At 39.2% G+C, this 17,663-nt stretch overlaps 1 protein-coding gene across 5 annotated transcripts in view; it reads right to left on the bottom strand.

The window, feature by feature from the left end:
• Positions 1-17,663, bottom strand: part of TRPS1 (transcriptional repressor GATA binding 1) — a 240,287-nt gene that overhangs the window by 180,694 nt on the left and 41,930 nt on the right. For 4 of the 5 annotated variants that reach the window (XM_031439517.2, XM_031439519.2, XM_010988443.3 and 1 more), the window contains 2 exons: positions 15,174-16,102; positions 1,169-2,283 (listed from right to left, as the gene is read on the bottom strand). In XM_031439517.2, the coding sequence (XP_031295377.1) occupies positions 1,169-2,283; positions 15,174-16,102 (2,044 nt within the window). Of the gene's footprint in view, positions 1-1,168; positions 2,284-15,173; positions 16,103-16,890; positions 17,408-17,663 lie in introns of those variants that run through there. The other variant, XM_031439516.2, reaches the window with a different exon arrangement.

Here is a 17,663-nt window from a genome sequence, read left to right as displayed (position 1 = left end):
GTCACTAGATTTTTAAAGGAAGATGCTGAGTTTTCATATGAAAAATCACTTAAAAATAGTCAATAAAGCTCTTTACTTCAGTGCTTAGGAGCACAATAACAAGAAGGTACCCAATATGCCCTAAGCATATCAGAATGCACAATACTACCAGGATTTTGCAGAACTAATTCCTACTTATAACCAAAAATCAGTTTAAACTCTCCTTTAAGTGCTCTTTCCTGAAGGAGACCTTTCCTCATTTACCATATTGGGTTGTGTTGTCATTAGATTCAAATGCAGTGGCCTCTTCTTCATCCTTTATAACACTCATCGCTCCTGTAATGATCTGCTAAGACCTTCCCTACCAAAGAGTGAGTTCCATGAGGGCACAGGCTGTGTTTATTTTCTTTTCTCCTACACAGTCAATGCCTGGCACAACGCGTATTTTTGAAGTTAATGAGTTAAGGAATGAATACATCCATGAAATAAAGATACATATTCTAATCTCATCTCTAGAAAGTATGAAAGATTAACTGCGACAATTAGCATCTATAAAGAGAATAGGATGAAAGTAGTAAGAAAACACCACCACATCCTATGTATATTTATGAATCTCAAACACGTTAAGCAACTTTCCCCGTTTACAGTGTACAGAAATCCAAAGTCACACACATTACAGAATCCTCGCCCTCAGACTACTGTCTGTATGCAAAATAAGTATGTTGCTTAATTTTTTAAAGCTAGGGGAATGCCCGATTTCATTTTAAAAGAAAAACAAGCAACATGTTCTTGAGCTGCTTGTTTCCCAGTTGGAAGAGAGACTAGAACACATCATAGTGGCATCTTTCATTTGGAGGCTGCTCCATCCAAAATCATGAGACCCAGAGTTGTACTTAGCAAGGACAAGGAAGCAAACTGTGGTTAAACCATCAGCATTATCAGCATCATTACAAATTTGAAAATACACTCAGTAGATGGTATAAAACAGGTATGAAACATAAGAGTAAACGGTCTGAAACAAGTGATCAAATTAAACTCTGTGATTATCACATCTACAACTATCATCTTCTACGTGATCATGTCCTGTAACTCCCCCAGGTCACCACAACCATGCCCAACAATTCTTAGGTCAGCCCTCTGAGGACTTCCTATCGTTTCCTCGCTACGTCCCAGCCCCAACAGGGCTTACCTGTAGTGTCGGGAAATCTCCTCCTCCACCTGGGTAATGAAATCACATTTGGTACATGAGTGTTCTTTGCTCTCCTTGACAGCCTGCTGCCCATCCGATCCTGGCGGGTGATTGCCTTCTTGTTTGACGTCTGATGCTTGGGACTCATGCACGCTCTCATAATGAAAGAGGAGCACGTCCACGTCGGGGGTGGAGAACGAGCACTGGTGGCACTGGTGTTTGACCCTCGAGCTTCCGGTCGCCCCGGGAGACAAGTGCAAAAGCAAGAGCGCGCAGTGGGAACAATTACTTTTTCTACAAGCAAACGGATAAGTAATTTCTCCAAGGTGCTTTTCTGGGCTGCAAAGGCCTCGGGGACAGAATGGACAGTGTTTTATGGTACACTTATGAATGTTGTGGAGCTGCTGATAATGGCGGAGGAGTGGCCCCACTACAATGACATCAGGGCCATGGCTTTTGGAATATCTAAAGTCACAGAACTGACAGTTGTAGCTGGTGACCATGTTATCCTCTGCTCCCTTGCTGGAGAAGTCCTTCTTCTTCGCCCCACTGGAGCCCTTGTCTGCCTTGGTCATTGGCTCGCCTTCTGCACTTTTGGCCATATCATTCTGATTGATGACAGAGCCCCTGCAAAGCTTATCATTCAGCTCTGGATTAAGGCCGCCATGCTGCTTGCCATAATGTTCGAGAAGCTTAAGCGAGCTAGCTGACTCACAGCTAAAACTACAAAATTTACACCAGTAGTAACTGGTGGCCTCTGTACCATTCTGTCTCGAGGAATCGAGGGGCTTGATGGGCACTGAGTAGCCAACAGGCGTGTCATCTCCTGCCTTGACTGTGATCTTGTCCTGCCACTTTCCCAAGTCTCCAGAATCACTGGACCGGAGGGCAGGGATGGATTTGTTAGAGTTTTTCTCTGCAGGTTTTGCACCCTCAGAGGAGGGGAGAGAAGCTTTTATTTTGTTCGGGTGCGTCTGAAGGAAATGTTGTTCTAGTTCAGTCGATGAGTTGCCCATATACGTGAAATTGCAGAATTTACAGCGGAAGTACTTGGTGTTTCCTTGGCAATCTGGTGTTTTCCGTCCAATGCCAATGAATGTTCCACCTGAAGTGACCTGGAATAGAAGAAATGGATGTTACCTTAAAAGTATCTTTAATTCAGTGCTTTTTGTAGGAGGGAGGAGGCGACACTGCCAAAATGTTCCACATCAAAAAATACAACAGTACTTCTGCTTATTGTGAAATCACTTGAATAATCAGAGTTAAAGAAATCCACTCTTCATTACTCAATAGCTACTCTGTGAGAGGCTCATTATGCTAAACATTTTTGGCCAAAGTATCAGATGAAGGTAAGTAATAAGAGTACTATAATTCAAAGGATTTAATAATACATACTTTAAAAAAAATTTAGATGACAGCTTTCAATTAAGGAGGTTTTACTACTGCTTCCTTCAAATCATACGCCCGCAGAAGCATCCAAATCACACAGGGGTTTCTTCTCACAAAGCTAAAGTTTGCTGTCAAAACCAGAGGCAGTTGCTCACAGATTGCTCAATGCGGACATTCTCCAAGGAAATCCTGTGTCCACCGTTTACAGCAATGAGGCTTAAGGCAAAGATGAGGTCTCTCTTTGGGGTAAAATAAAGGTGCGAAATGACCACACAAAATGGCTTATAAGTAAATCCTGAGCACGCACAATTGGTCTGAAAGTAAAATGAATGCAGTGACCTTGAAATCTTGGTGAAGGAGGACCAGCATAAGGAATTGACAAAGTTTCCCAATCCACGGCAAATGAAAAGAAAGAAGCCTTCCAGGGCTTCGTGTGATGAAGGCTCTGTCTCACAGCAAAGACTCAGCCCCTCCTGTGAGAAGGTCATGGCGATAGTCAAGGGATATCCAAAATCAAGTAATTCCGCCATAAAAATCACCACAGCTCTTTCTATCCCAAATTACAATACTACGTAATGAAGGCCTTCAAAGAGCATCTCATATAAACCCTTGTCGGGGTGCACTGCACCAGGCAGCTTAACTAAGTGTCACCGCCCAGAAGCCAACATTCCTGGTTTAAAACAGAATTTTTGACAGAAAGGCTCCAAAGCGGGGGAGAGATTTCCTCTTGCAACAATCAGGGAATTTTTGACTTTCTCCAGCAACCAGATGCATCAGATTAAGCACGTGGCATAATCGTGCTCTGTCTTCTTCAACAGCTGCTCAGAAATGACATGTGTGATCACTGCTCATATCCAAATCACTTCGTGAGAAAAGTCTCAAGCATCTCAAAGTCATTTACAAGATGCTACTTAAGAAGCAAAGAATATTCCTTTAGCGTGCTGAGAGACATGCTTGTACTGTCCTGCACGGGGCGAAGACTGAAGCCTGTCCCGCCACTTTAAAGGGAGGTGTGACCTGGATCAAATTGCTTAACCTCCTTAGCCAACAGCTTCCTCAATGGAGGCAACCTTTAAACTTATTTCCAAAATTACAATCTAGGAAATGTGCAAAAACACACCAACAGTTCAACATTTACTGTTCCATTAAGATAATAATTGATGAAGGTCTCCCACAGCCCTTAATCTAAGGATGACAATGTTTCACTGCAGGCAACATCTATATTCACCACGGCAAACATCCACATTTCAGTCTGTCAAGAGCAGAGCACCATCTAACCAGAAGGGTGAGAATGTGGGCACCCTCCCAGGCAGCAACCTGACAGTTAATCACTGGTGTGCAGGATGCCCAAGCCAGGTCACACAAGATCATTCTATTCACCATTCTAACTTAGCACTTCAGTGACCAAAGCAACTAAAATCTGCAGCAAAATGTAATGCATAATATTGCAAAATCCCTCCATCTGTGTCCCAATTCACTAAAGGAGAGAAGAAACCCTGTTTTTTTTTTTTTTGTTTGTTTGTTTTTTTTAAATACAAAAATAAAAACCAACAACAACTTTCAATAGGATGTCACGTACTTGGGTACTTTGTTCAGGAACTTCAATTTTGAACCAAAAGGGGCAAATTCAGAAGTATCAAAATCTTCTCTAATGTAAGTAAAGGCCAGTGTACAAAATCTAAAGATGGAAATTCGCTTACTTTAGCTACCACATGGCTTCAGAGTTTCCGAGTTTCCCCAACAGGAATGTTTTGAACTTTTACTTATAGAACAGGGATTCCTTAGAAACCAGGACACATTATCCCCATTTCTCTGCCTGCAGTCTCCGAGCCTCATGTTCCATGTCCACACTGCAAGGGCTGAACACACAGTCTCAACAAATCCCTCAACTTACGATTCTGAAGTGAATTTAAATTATTACTAAGCAACATGGCTTCCCTTCCTGTATTTGACATAAACTGTGAGAGTCAGAACATCCAAGCTAAGAGAGACTCCTATCAGGAGAAGAGAACATTTCATACAACAAACTGCCAGTAAAGCATTTTGGTCTAGGATTAACTGAGCTATGACGAAAACTGCACTAAATCTTTTAAGTTGGTAGTGTCTGTGTGTTTTCAGCCAACTCCATTATTCAGGATGCTTTTAATGGTTATGCACTTTATGCTGAAAAGTGCCTTCATACTACCCGCTGCCCTTTGAAAAACCACCCAGGCAACCGAACAACACAAGGATCTCACTTAATGGCAAGAACAACAATACTGACACTTGTACAGATTATCCACTTGTCTTCTTGGTAAATAGCAGTTAATCATACTAGTATTATATACCATTAAAAGCTAATGTAATATTAGAATTACATATCTTACATATTATAAAAGCCAACTTTAGAAAACATAATTACTTAGTGTTCTATTCCTTTTCTTCCCAAAAGAAGCTCTTAAGGTTACATTTGCGACCATTTTTATACTTTCTCTGTTAAGAGATGTACACCTAAGTCGTGGTGAAATATGACTGACGTATACCACTTAGCTACCACTAAAATAAAATAAAGAGCATTATTATTTTAGGATACCATACCTAAGACTATTGACCACATTCATTTCATTTTCATGACCCCCCAAATATTGATTTAAAGCAATTCTTTTCTAGGTCAAACACTAATACAAAGCAAGAACAGTTCATGCAAAATAAGTGTTTTGCAGCAACAGTTTATTTAATCTTATTTCAGAGAATTATTTCAAACTTTGCGAATGGTTGAGCCCAGCAAGGAACAGAAAAAACTTACTCCCTTCAGATGACTATACTAAAAAGAGATCACAAGCAGAACAAAGAGTATAAACTTCAATCTTTCTTCTTTGGCTAACCAGAACTTTAACAATAACCCATAAATCCAGCAGTGCCTTTGATACAGATATCCACATTTTAAAATTCCTATTAAACTGCAAATTCTATTTGGACCAAAAATTACACCTATTCATTCATCCAGTTAGTAGCAACTCAGTATATAGCTTGTGCCAATTTCTGTGATCAATATCAAGATACAATACTGAAAAAGCCAGACCACAGTTCTGCCTTCAAATTACTTATATTTTAAGATCAAAATTTGTAGATAAAAACTTTTATTCATTTGTATTTATGTTCATTTGCATTTGTTTGCTCCCAAAGGAAGTTCCCAGGTTCAGTCCTGTGGAAAGACGCATCATTTAACCTCCTAGAACCTCAGTTCCCTCATTTTTATGGATAAAAATAATACTGTACACCTCACCATTGTATAGGATTATTCTCAGGATCAAGTAAGAGAATGTATCTGAAAATGATTTGCAAACTGTCGATCAGTGCCGACCAGCAGAACTCTCTCAGATGAAGGGGATGGTCCCTAGTCTCCCCTGCCCAACATGGCAGCCACGAGCGTGGCTACTGAGCACTTGAAATAGAGCTAGTGCAACCGACGGACTGATTTTTTTAATTTAACGTACATTTTTCTATGAATTTTTCAACAATTTAGTTTTAATTAACTGAAATTTAAATAGCCACATGTAGCGACTGAATACTACATCAGACAGAACCCTCTACAGTACTATTCACATGAATGAGACTATTATCTAATAAAATGAACTACCTAATTGAATTTCCCCTGCCAGTGAGAGGAAAAGACGAAATAGAAGGGGACGTGGTCAAGTCAAACTCAAGTACTTGTTACTCCTAGTATTCTTAGCTGAAAATGAAAAACTTCAGTTCTGCTTTTACTAAGCTAACACTTCCATTTACATTCCCTTGCGGACTGAGAAATGGTGTTTCATTCATCTTTGGAAGTAAGCAGGGGCTTGATACATTTTGGTTGAATGAATGAACTAGTTATTGAACATGTGAATCTCTCACTTACTTGGGATACACAAGTTATACTAACTCATGGCCCCATTATCATTGATTCAACCTGATGAATAAGAGTTTCCTTCAAAAAAACCAGGAAAAATTGCATCTTTCATCCAAAAACAAATCACTCTGGAGTCATTCGCTTGTGAATTCCAGTTACATGGAAACACCCACAATACTTGTTAGACGTGAAAAAAACAGATTTTAAGTTGTTTTCTACTGATTGAGGACTATGGTGTCTTTTTATTCTATTTTAACTTCAGTTTTAAAAACTATTTTTTCCATGTCGTATGTTTCATGCCTTTCATTTATAAATTTATCTACTTATGGCTTTTCACAAAAATCTTTCACTATGGAAGTTTAAAATATAAAAGGTTGGCTTATTTCAAGGTCTTTAACCTCAATTTAGCTCCTTCCTCCTAAAAATATGGAACAAAAACTTGTAAGAATAGTATCTAAAAGAATATGTCAAAGGAAAAGATTTTTTTAAAGCCTCAGAACTCTTAAAATGACATTTTAACACAAGTACGTATTTTTCAATGGAACAAAAAGAGGTGTTTGAACTAAATACAAACTCTTCCTTAGATGTGGTTCATTTTCAAGTACTGTAATTGATAGCAACAGAGACAATTAGGAAGGTACTAATTTAAAAGGACTTGAGGTTATGGGCTGATAGTCAAAAAAGTAAAACCTTAACAACAAAAGGCTAAGTTGTTAAAAATATCTGTTCAAATACTGAAGTCACAAATAACGTGAAGAAATCTGCCAGGGCCAATCTTGGCTGAAAATAACTATAGTCAGAATCAACGTGCTAATCTACATAGGGCTCTGTACAGAGCTCCAAAAAACCTTGCAGAATATACAGTGTGCTCGATCATGTGTCTTTGATGGAAATTAAATATTCAAAATTTCAAAAACAAATCTAATTAAATGGGAATCCGCTCAGGCTCATGCTATCATAGCCTATTCCTTGTGTCACTGGAATAAATCCCATAAACATCTTTGTCACATGGATTTTTAAGAGCTAACTAATTTTTTGGGGGGGTACCAAGACAAATTGGTAGATGGGGCAAATCTAAGGGTAAAATACTGCCCATTCTTAATTATCTACCTTTTTATAGTAAGTGTTTTGGATGATAGTAATAAACAGTCTCTTCCAAACTGGCTTTCTTATTTTACTCAGCATAATATCCATCTAATTTTCTATGATCATTTGGCATTTGGACTGATTTAAAACCAGTTAACCTTCACGTCAGTCTCAATAATTTGGAAGACAATCTTTTAGGGGGAAACATGCAAAAGACTCTGGAAAATGCGGTTGCAAGTGGATGATAAGGCTGAGTACATTACGTGTAGCACTCCTCTCTTGCATCCGACCTGCTGTCGCCGCCGGCCCATGTGGAGATAAATAATAATTGCATGTTTGTTCTAAAGAGTGTCTTAGTGCGAAAACAGAGTGAAATCACTGTGGAACATTCTCCCTCCAAGGAAGGTGATTTGGGGCATGTCTACTATACGTGTCAAGCACTGGGGAGACACCAAGGGATGACATGGTGCCAGACCTCCCACATGTCTGCGTTTTACTGCAGGAAGTTCCCACGTAAACAGATGACAACGATGCAGTATGTGCTTCTGCTGAGCAATGCACCAAGTTCCATGACCACACACAGGAAAAGCACCTGACCTACACTGACAGGCCCACAAAGGCTTCCGGAACGAGGTGACAACGGAGCTGTGGACAGATGAGTTGGCACCTGGGATGAGCCTCAAAGGCAATGATCTTGGAAAGGCTTTTCAGGTGCAGGAAACAAAATGAGTAAAGCATAAACAAGGTTGAAACAGTGGAAGCTGCTCTTGGGAAATGTGGGTGACGTTTGGGGGTGAGAGAGAATTTACAAAAGTGGTATCTTAATTAAGAGTCTGTATGGAATTATATACAAATAATGAAAATGATCTATTTTCTTATAGAAAGTAGACCTATGCTTCCTACAAAACATAGGAAGACTAATCTGTAAGGAGAATTTTTAAAAATTGAAGGAAGGGAGGGAAAGACAGAGGGTAAGAGGAGAGAGGAAAGAAAGGATAGAGAAAGAGGAAGGAGGGGAAAAAAAGAACAGAACGGGACAGAAAGAGAAAGAAAATAAGAAACCACTAAGAATGTACTAAGTAAACATTAAGGGTGGTGCCGCGAAAGAATAAAGACAGAAAGACTGGGACAAATCACTCAATCGTTTGGAGAGCGAGACATATCGGAAAGAAATCCCGAGGAACTGACATTTCCATCCTGACTGACTCAAAAACGGGAGTCTAGAAAAAAGGAGAGAGAAAGACAGTTGTTTTAGGGAAGGAGCTAACAATGTGACGCGTACACATGTTGACTCTGAGAGCCGGTTGGAACATCAAGGTGGAGCTACCTACCCCGTCAGCTGGAAAAACAGGTCTTAGAACAAACCACTGCTTATGGTAAGAATCCCAATATGTTACGTGGCTCATGAAAGAATTCAGATGCCTTTAATCTTCCGTCAGCAGATCATCTAAATATTAAAGAAATTTGCTGGACAACTGGACAAGTAGACTCTTTCTGAATTCTCAGGCTCCTCACGGCTCCCGGTTTCCTTGCTTTCAGCATCTGGGGAACTCGCACAGCTCCGAGCGCGGGTGGGGAGTGAGTACGCTCAAATTAGACACTCTAAAGGCATTCGGAGTTTCTCTGCTTCCACACCCATCCCTGTACTTACTCAGAGGCAAAGAATAAAACCTTAATTACACAGTCTTGGGGAACACACACGGAATCTGGGTACATCTCCTTAACATTTTGATCTTTACAGAAAAATGAACCCAGATTGTGCCTAGTAACCAGAAGGAGGGGCTACAACTCCCAGACCATCTATCAGATCATAAATTCCTAAAACAAAGTCCTCCAAATGAGTGGAATATGAAGTAAATCAAATACATGATGATGTGTCCTTTAACGTGGGGATAAAACATCACATCCTTAATTGATGAAATCAAAATTGGGCCCTTACTATCAGAACTAGTTTCTGTAGCCAAAGTACCAGGGGAAATGGATCATAGTAAGTAAAAAAAAAAAAAAAAAAAAAAAAAAAAAAAGACAAATCAGCACAATTAATTTTCTTTTCAATGATTTCAGTTATAAGCTAGTACGTTCAAATAAGGCAGCGTTACACTACGCAAACTCGATAAGAGGTGATCTCAAAGAAATCGCTGATGTCTCCAAACTCACTGTGATTCACAGGGTATGCATCAAACCACTCTGGTGCACTAGTCTTCTGTCTCCTCCCTTACATGCAGTTGGCCTGTCTTCTGTCACTTTCCGAGTTGCAGTAAACTCAGTCTTCTAATCGGGAAGGCCATAAATCATAGTGGTTGTGAAGGAAGGCTTCTGTAGCCTATCTACCCTGGTTTCCACCCCATTTACCCTACTTAACACAGCTCTGTGACCTTGGGCAGGTTACTTTCATTCTTTTATGCCTGTTTCCTCATTTTTTAAAATGGATATAATGGTAGTATCGACTTCCAAGGGTTTTCAGGAAGATGAGTTAATTAATACATGTAAAGAGCTTAGATCTACACATACACAGAAGAAACTTCATCAATGTTAGCTATTATTAGGAGTGAATCCCAAACTGAGGGGAAAGAAACAGGAGGTAAGTACAATTTTGATTATGTAACCTAAACAATGAAAGAAGACAGACCAAATTAAAAGTCATACAGAAAAACAGATTTTACATTTGATTTTCAATTGAAATGTAAACAAGGTCTTCTCTGATATTCTGAACATGCATAACATTTATTTCAAATTTTAGAACCATATGATGAAGAATTCAAGAGGACCAAGGTCTAATGACTCTCGGAAACAGACTCCATAAAGGAAATCAGAAAATGAAAGAGAACTTCTCTCCTTCTCCAAACTTCCCTGGGGTTAGCACACTACTTATGTATCTGTGTTTCCAACAGCTGCACGTATGCTGTAATTGCAATGACCCAAGGAACAAAAAGCACTGAATAATCTGTTGGCTTGATATGGTTAGCAGAACATGCCAGACAAGGATAAAATTTTTTTAAGAGTTGAATAATGCTAAATTTGATTGAATGCACTGATAACCATGATTCCTTCTTCTAAACATTCTGCCTAGAGAGAAATACGCATATCCAAGAAAGTGATACGTGTTCTCTAAACAATAGCAAATAAACCGAAAATCAAAGCGGGACTGACATTTATCATACTGACCCTCTTGTAACCAAGCCAAATGGAAATCTAACCATCATGCAGGTAAAAGGATTAGTGAAGATGGTCAAACTACTCCATTCCACCCGGGTGGCTCCGTTATCCAGCTCGGCCATCTTCACGATGGAAATAACCTGGTAAATGCCAGAACTTTGCTTTGCTTTTATAGCCTTAGGGTGAGCATATGTTTTATTTTGCACACTTTATTACTTGTTAAAGAGACACAGTCCTGAAAGTAAGTATGGGTTCATATGCCAAACATTCTGTACTCTAGAATCCGGAGTGATTAAAGTCTCATTCACCAGTTCTTCTAAAGCGCAATTGTCTTCAACTCAGAAAAACAAAGCAACAGAACCTACCAAGATCTACAACTTCCCTCCTGCTCCAGATCAAAGAAAACGGCAAAGCAAAAAATAAATATTTGGAAGGAAAATTCAAGAAAAGTCAAAATAGACCAGAATAAGATAAATGTTCTCTGGATTTTTTTTCTTTTTTTCTGCCAGGCCAAACTGTAACCCCTGTTCAAATGAATGTACGGGCAGAGATTAACAATCTGTAAAGCTCATGGAGTTAAATATGTTGAAAATATAAATACAAAGGGTGACTTCCTAGCTTGAAAATCTGTTCTTCCTGCTTCTAACATGCCATATTGTGCAACTCTGATGAAAATATTTACAAAACAGAAACATAGTGCTCCCAGCTCAAACACAAGACAGTCACTGGTAAGTTAATAGTGAGAGTCTTCTGTTAACCTTAGAATCTCATTAAAGGCCAACATGAACTTAATAGCCTGGCATCCTGTCGCTCCCTTCTTGCAGTCCTGAATAATGCAAAATACTGGAAAGGTTTCCTAATATGAAAAGGCAGCATACATGTCGTGAGCATTTATAAACTTGGGCTAGCTTAAACACTTTCCCGTGGGAAGCACAACTTGACGGGACTCCGACTTTTACAACCTGATCTGAGGGCTAAGAGCTCCCCCATAAAGATGACGCAAACACCCTAATGCACAGCACATTAAGCCCTAATGAAACAGCAAAGTCCGCATTTAACAATGCAGGCCTCCATTCAGCGACGGTTTAAATATAAGCATAATAAAGCAGATTAAAAAGAAAGAGGCTGTAATTACTTTCTGAAGAACTCCATCCTTCGTCCTATTATTTGGTCTACATGGGAGCCTCAAAGGCTGAACACAGGTAGTAAAAATTACAGGAAGGGCTTGCCAAAGCCACGTCCATTATTTTTTTTTTAATTAAGCAGAATAATTGGTAAAACATGCAAGGGAAATTTCAATATTGGGAAACTAACATGCCGATCAAGTCATTTAGTCCTACACTAGTCACTGTATCTTTCCTTGTCTTTTTCTTGGTCAAGATTGTCACCTCTGCTGATTTCAGGGATGAGTATGCTATCTCACCACGTGGGGGGGACTTGAATTCAACAGACTCAGAGACGACAGTCCTGATTTTTATGATGGCCCTTTAAAATGACCTCCATGATCTGGCTGGGGCTTTATCGACCATGCCGTGCAAAGAAACATGGTTGTTTGACATTATTTTTACCAACTTGTAATTCTTTGACTTCATGATGTGTAATAAAATTTACACAGAAGTGGATATTGTCAGTACAAGTACGTCTAAACTTCAATTATTAACGCCAAATATACCTCAAATAATCTGAACTTGGAACTAGAAATCTTAACATTGGTTTAAATTATTTCTTTTTCCCCAACCGTACACATCGTGTTTGCACTCAAGTCAGTTCAGATTATTTAAAACCATCCATGTCAAATCAAAATACAGATCAAAGCCACAGAATTTCTGTCTTCTACGTCTAGCTTCTGCTCCTTTTTTCTTGGCCTAAAATGTCATAAATCTATCATTAACCACCAACTGTCCTGAATGTTAAAAAAAAAAGAAAAATTAACTGAAAAAGATGAATGAATTGGTCATCTATTACTTCAACCAGCTTAAATTACGGATTGGTATCAGTAATTATTGTAATAATTATTTGTCTGTAATCCTCGTATTCACCAACATGTTTTTATTAGAATCCAGGCAAGCCACAAACATGCTATAAATTTCGGACAAACCTGCATTAAAGAAATTCTACAGTCAGCGTCTCTTTTCCCAGAGCTTTCAGTCTCCACACAGGTCAAGTGCCAAGCAGAGAACCTCTCAAATGACATTTCAGCAACCCAAACACAGGTGGGGAAAAAAGGGGGATTTCAGATATGCTTGTATTTAATTTATGCACCTAGGGGTGCTGTTCGATATTTATTTCAGCATAAAAGTATTAGTAAGTGACTGATCTTCAGACGCATTTCTACACCAACATCTGGTGTGTGTAAAGTATTCAAGATGAGCATTTGGCCTAAAAAGTGTATTTGGTGGGATCTTCCTAAACTGAAGAACGTTAACTCTTTCAACCTATTTCTATAGCCAACAGTCTCTTTGAAGGAATCACCCACTTTTTCCATAGACAGTCATTTTCCATTTTTAGCCATACTATATCTCTTTGGAAAAAAAAAATTGATCTTAACAAGATTATCATCCCACATGCAGCTTCCTAGCATTTTCTGTCTTCTGCACCGTGGGCTTCTGCAAGGATTTAGGAGACAGCAGAGTCTAGGATCAGCTGTTTTATTTCTAGTTCTATTAGTTCAAACTCAGAGAACTCACACATCTGTTTCATTTCTAAAATCGCTGCCCAGGAAAAGTGTCCAGCTCATTCTGCCCAAACATAAACTTTACTATAAATAACTAAGAACCTAACAAATAACTATTTGGGGGAAATGGAAGTGTGTTTAAAAATCTGAATTCTTCCAAACTATAGGCCTCAGTAATCTTCGTTTTAGAGCCTTCCTGACGGCCCAGATCAGCTTCCCTCAGAAGTTGTCCCCAGAGTGAACAAGCTGAAACCCCGGCCGGAAATCCAGGTAGTAACATCATATTCCTCGCTAATTATAAAACACCGTTTCACATGCTGACATTACTCACTTCCAACCCTTTTATCTGAAACACGTATTTGCTTTCCAATCATAGTTTGACAGCAGAGTGTATCTGACATAAGACAGGGAAATGATCTTTAATAAGACAGCAGTTCAAAGCATGTAGCTTTCATGCATAATAACTATGTTGGCTTAATTTGCTGCTCCGCAGAAATCATTCTATTTGTGGAAATTCACAAAGTAAGATGGAATTTTTAAGAGAGCTTTACAAAGATGAAACTGGCTTTTTGAGGGTTCTTCTTTATACCTCCCTTAAAGTGATAAGATTGCCACTCTGATATTTTCTAAGGACTTGGAAATTTCTCTTCTGATTCTCCTTACAAGTATGGCAAAATACGTTCACTACCTGTTATTTATAACCCCTTTGCCTGCCTTTCTTAATTGGCACTAGGTCAAAAGAGATGTCCAGAACAAATGTGCTGTAGCTACTGAGTTGATAAAAATGACTGATATTTTAAATGATGCAGGGGGTCAAATAAGTGTGATGCGTTTTCATTCGTTCTCTGGTTCTTCTTCTAATCGTTCCTAAAGAAGGTTAATATTAAACCTATATGTTTTGAAATCCCTGGCCTAATAATACAATAAAATTCTACAGACTTAACAGAAACTACTATGTTTTCCCAAGCTGATCATGAGTTTCAACTATGTTAAAATTGTTAAAATAAAATGAATACATTACTTAAGAGTCTGCCCTGCATTTCATTCTATTTGAAATAGTTTTTTTTTTTTAATTTCACATATGCTATAAACAAATACAGAAAAGTAGATGAAAAAGGTAGGCCAGTTTTAATGAAAGTCGAAATCTAAATTACTATTAAATGCTTTCATAAATCACGATTTTCTTTAAATGCGGGAAGGAATGCTTTATTGGCCCATACGAAGATCATCCTGGTGTCCCTAGTACTTTCAATCCCATTAAGTTCTTTTTAATCAATGTAAAATTTTATTTTCAAAGTTGCATTTGCAATTAATTACATTGCCTTTTGAGTAGCCCATCTCTGCAACCATCAGTGTGACCCAAATCTGGTCCAGTTTGGCTGAGTGTAAAATCAAATCCTCATCCAAGACACAGGAAAGACCCTCCCTGAAGGAAAGACCATAGCAAAAGATTTACAATCTAAAACTAGAACAAAGCACGAATTACTACTATGTAGAACCATAAAGATTAGTGCCATTTTTGGAAGACTCTGAAAACATCAAATTACCATGAAATACATCCAGAAATATGAAGCCTAGCTAATTCCATGAAAAGTCTTTTCCCAGCCTAATAGAAATGTTGGGATTATTTTCCATGATGAGAGGCTAAAGATAACTCTGAATACACATTTGGATGAAACAGCTACGGCAGGCGTCTGTCTCGTCTGCTCCATCTAGCAGGCTACCCCTTTGGCCTTGGGAGGCTGAGTGTAATATGCATGCAAGAACTCACAGTTCACTACTAAGAACTCTTTCTGTACAAAGAGACCACAATGCAAAGCACAAACCTGTACATCATAGGTCCCATTTAGTAAAACAGGCCTTGAGGAATTGATGTCTTGCAGCACACCAGAAAGCATGGAACGGTTGACTTTCTGGAAGTCTTTGGAATGGCTGAACTGCACCATGTTATGAAGCGCCAAGATTTTGCTGTCCAGCTCAGCATCCTGCCTGGTGCGGTTATGCAGTCCTAAGTGATACTTTCGGAAGTGCTTAATCAGATCTGTGGGGTCATTGCCATAGTAACCATAGCCACAGATATTGCATTTAAAGTCCTGAAGCTCTGGAGACAGAGGTGCCGGGTCTGGGTTGTCGTTGACCAGTAAGTCGGTTTTCGATTTATTCAGTCTCACACCCCCATCTGAAGGCACTTGTGGGTTTTTGGAGGCCACTGAAACTGGGCTGGAGCCTTGACAATTGACTTGACCACTCTGCGCTTGCCCTGTTTCCTCCGTAGCCTTTGGTGACATCTTATGATCTTCCTTCATCTCCAATGAGTCCCCTGATGGGGTGCAGGCCATATCTTGAGGGTCATCTGCCTCTGCTCTTTGAGGAGACTTCAAGGGCTCACAGACTCCCCCAGCAGCTGGAGATGAGAAAGCCAACATATTTCTCTCTGTCACCTCATCATGTGGGTAGGAGGGATGGTTTCCTCCCTTACTGGGGCTCTCATAATTGAAGCCAGCCTTCTCACTCAGGACTGAGCTTTTTAAGTCCTTCTTACTGCTAGAAGAGGGATCTGGGACAGGCAAGCTAGGTTCCTCCTTATTATTCAGTTCTGCAGCATCACTCTGATCCGTATTTTCTGACATCTGATCTGCAGAAAGTTCTTTGTTCTTTCCAGATACCTTGCTTTCTGTACCGACAGGCTCCAGGGTCTGGCCCTCGCCTTCACTAGCAATGTTTCTCAGAGGGGGATTCTTTTTCCGGACCATATCTGTAAAGATACAAGGAAAAGGAAGATACAGGGTTATTTGCAACTTACTGGCATGTCAGCTAATCTAGAACATTTTACTTACTCTATGCAAAACTTTTTAAGGTGCATAATAATAATAAAGAAAAACTCCTCTAGGAAAAAAATCAGTTTTAAGAATAGCAGAAAAATTGAGACTAAAGCCAACAATTTACATTTAGAATTATTTTTGCCATAAAGAGTGGCTCATTTATTATTTTTAAAATGGTTTTATGAATACCAAGGGATTAATTATTATTACTAGCTCTATCTTTCCTATTAGTTACTCTAGCCTGCAACTATATTTTTTGCTCAATTTCTTCCTTCAGGTATAGCTGATAGATGTATGCTTCTATATTTATCGGTGTTACATACAATGTGTAATATGCACACGTGTTACGTTTATAGAATATATATACACATGTTTATGCTTATAGAATATATATTACGTGTTTATTTATATGATATATATATGTATATAAACAACATAAAGTGAAACTCGATATTGTTACACTTTGTGCAATCAAGATATAAATATAGTTTCAACCAAAATATCCTCATAGTCAAAAGACAGAAACAGCATGTTATAAACAATGAGAAAACTGCCCGTTTACTTTCAGGAATGGACGATAACAAATGTTTCATCTCTGCCCTCCTGCTGAATTACTTTAAGCCCCCTTTGGGGAGCTTTCTGAAAGAAGGGCAGCCTAGTACACATCACAGAGGCCAGGCTGGGTTTTACAAGGGCTTCATCCAGCGTGATGGGAACCTACCTAAGCCCCGGGTTTCTGTGCACAGTGCGGTGGGAAGAGTACCAATTCCACCATCAGGAGCACTTCGGAAATTGACTAACGTGAAATGTTCAATTGAACCGTATGACATTGTCATTTTGTAGCTCAACATGGCCAACTGTTACCAGTTTCCTATGGTTCACCTTCACGTGGTAGCTCAACTGTGCCTTTCAAGCTAATGGCATCGTAAGTAGGGTCCGAATAAGAACGTTGTGACAAAGTCCTCTAAGGGAGTCTAATGAATCAGAACTCTAAGGGTACGAAGAGATAGGAAACACATTGTGTCCTGCCAATAAAAGAATGCAGTAACAAAGAGAACTGTGGAGAACTGAGGTTCACAGCCTGTGCTCCTTAATCATCCAGCTGAAAAACCGTAAAGTGCTCTGTGCGCCATCACCCCAACTGTCTCTTGGAAAAACCCACCTGTGACTGACTAATAAACCAAGCCCTCTTCACTAGCTGATGCTACCACAAGGGCAGACTGAACGGAGTTAGTAATGATTATTCCAGTGTCCTACAAAAATCCAAATTAACAGCATGTTTTAGTCATTCTCATCTATAACTTCTCACAAGTGCTGAGGAACCACACTGGTGTGGGATACATGGGGATATCTCCACTTCTTAAAAGCTAGCCAAGCAGTTTTTATAATATGAATCACAGAACCAAGACAATGTACTAGTTAGAGTATAAGGAATTGTTTACAAGGTAAAAAAATCACTTTCTTGAATAATGTCAAAAATACTATAACTGTACT

This window comes from Camelus dromedarius, chromosome 20 (assembly GCF_036321535.1).
Source record: "Camelus dromedarius isolate mCamDro1 chromosome 20, mCamDro1.pat, whole genome shotgun sequence".
In the NCBI taxonomy this organism is placed as follows: domain Eukaryota; kingdom Metazoa; phylum Chordata; class Mammalia; order Artiodactyla; family Camelidae; genus Camelus; species Camelus dromedarius.
The sequence above is the reverse complement of the archived record's forward strand: the minus strand, read 5'-3'. Positions and strand labels throughout refer to the sequence as shown.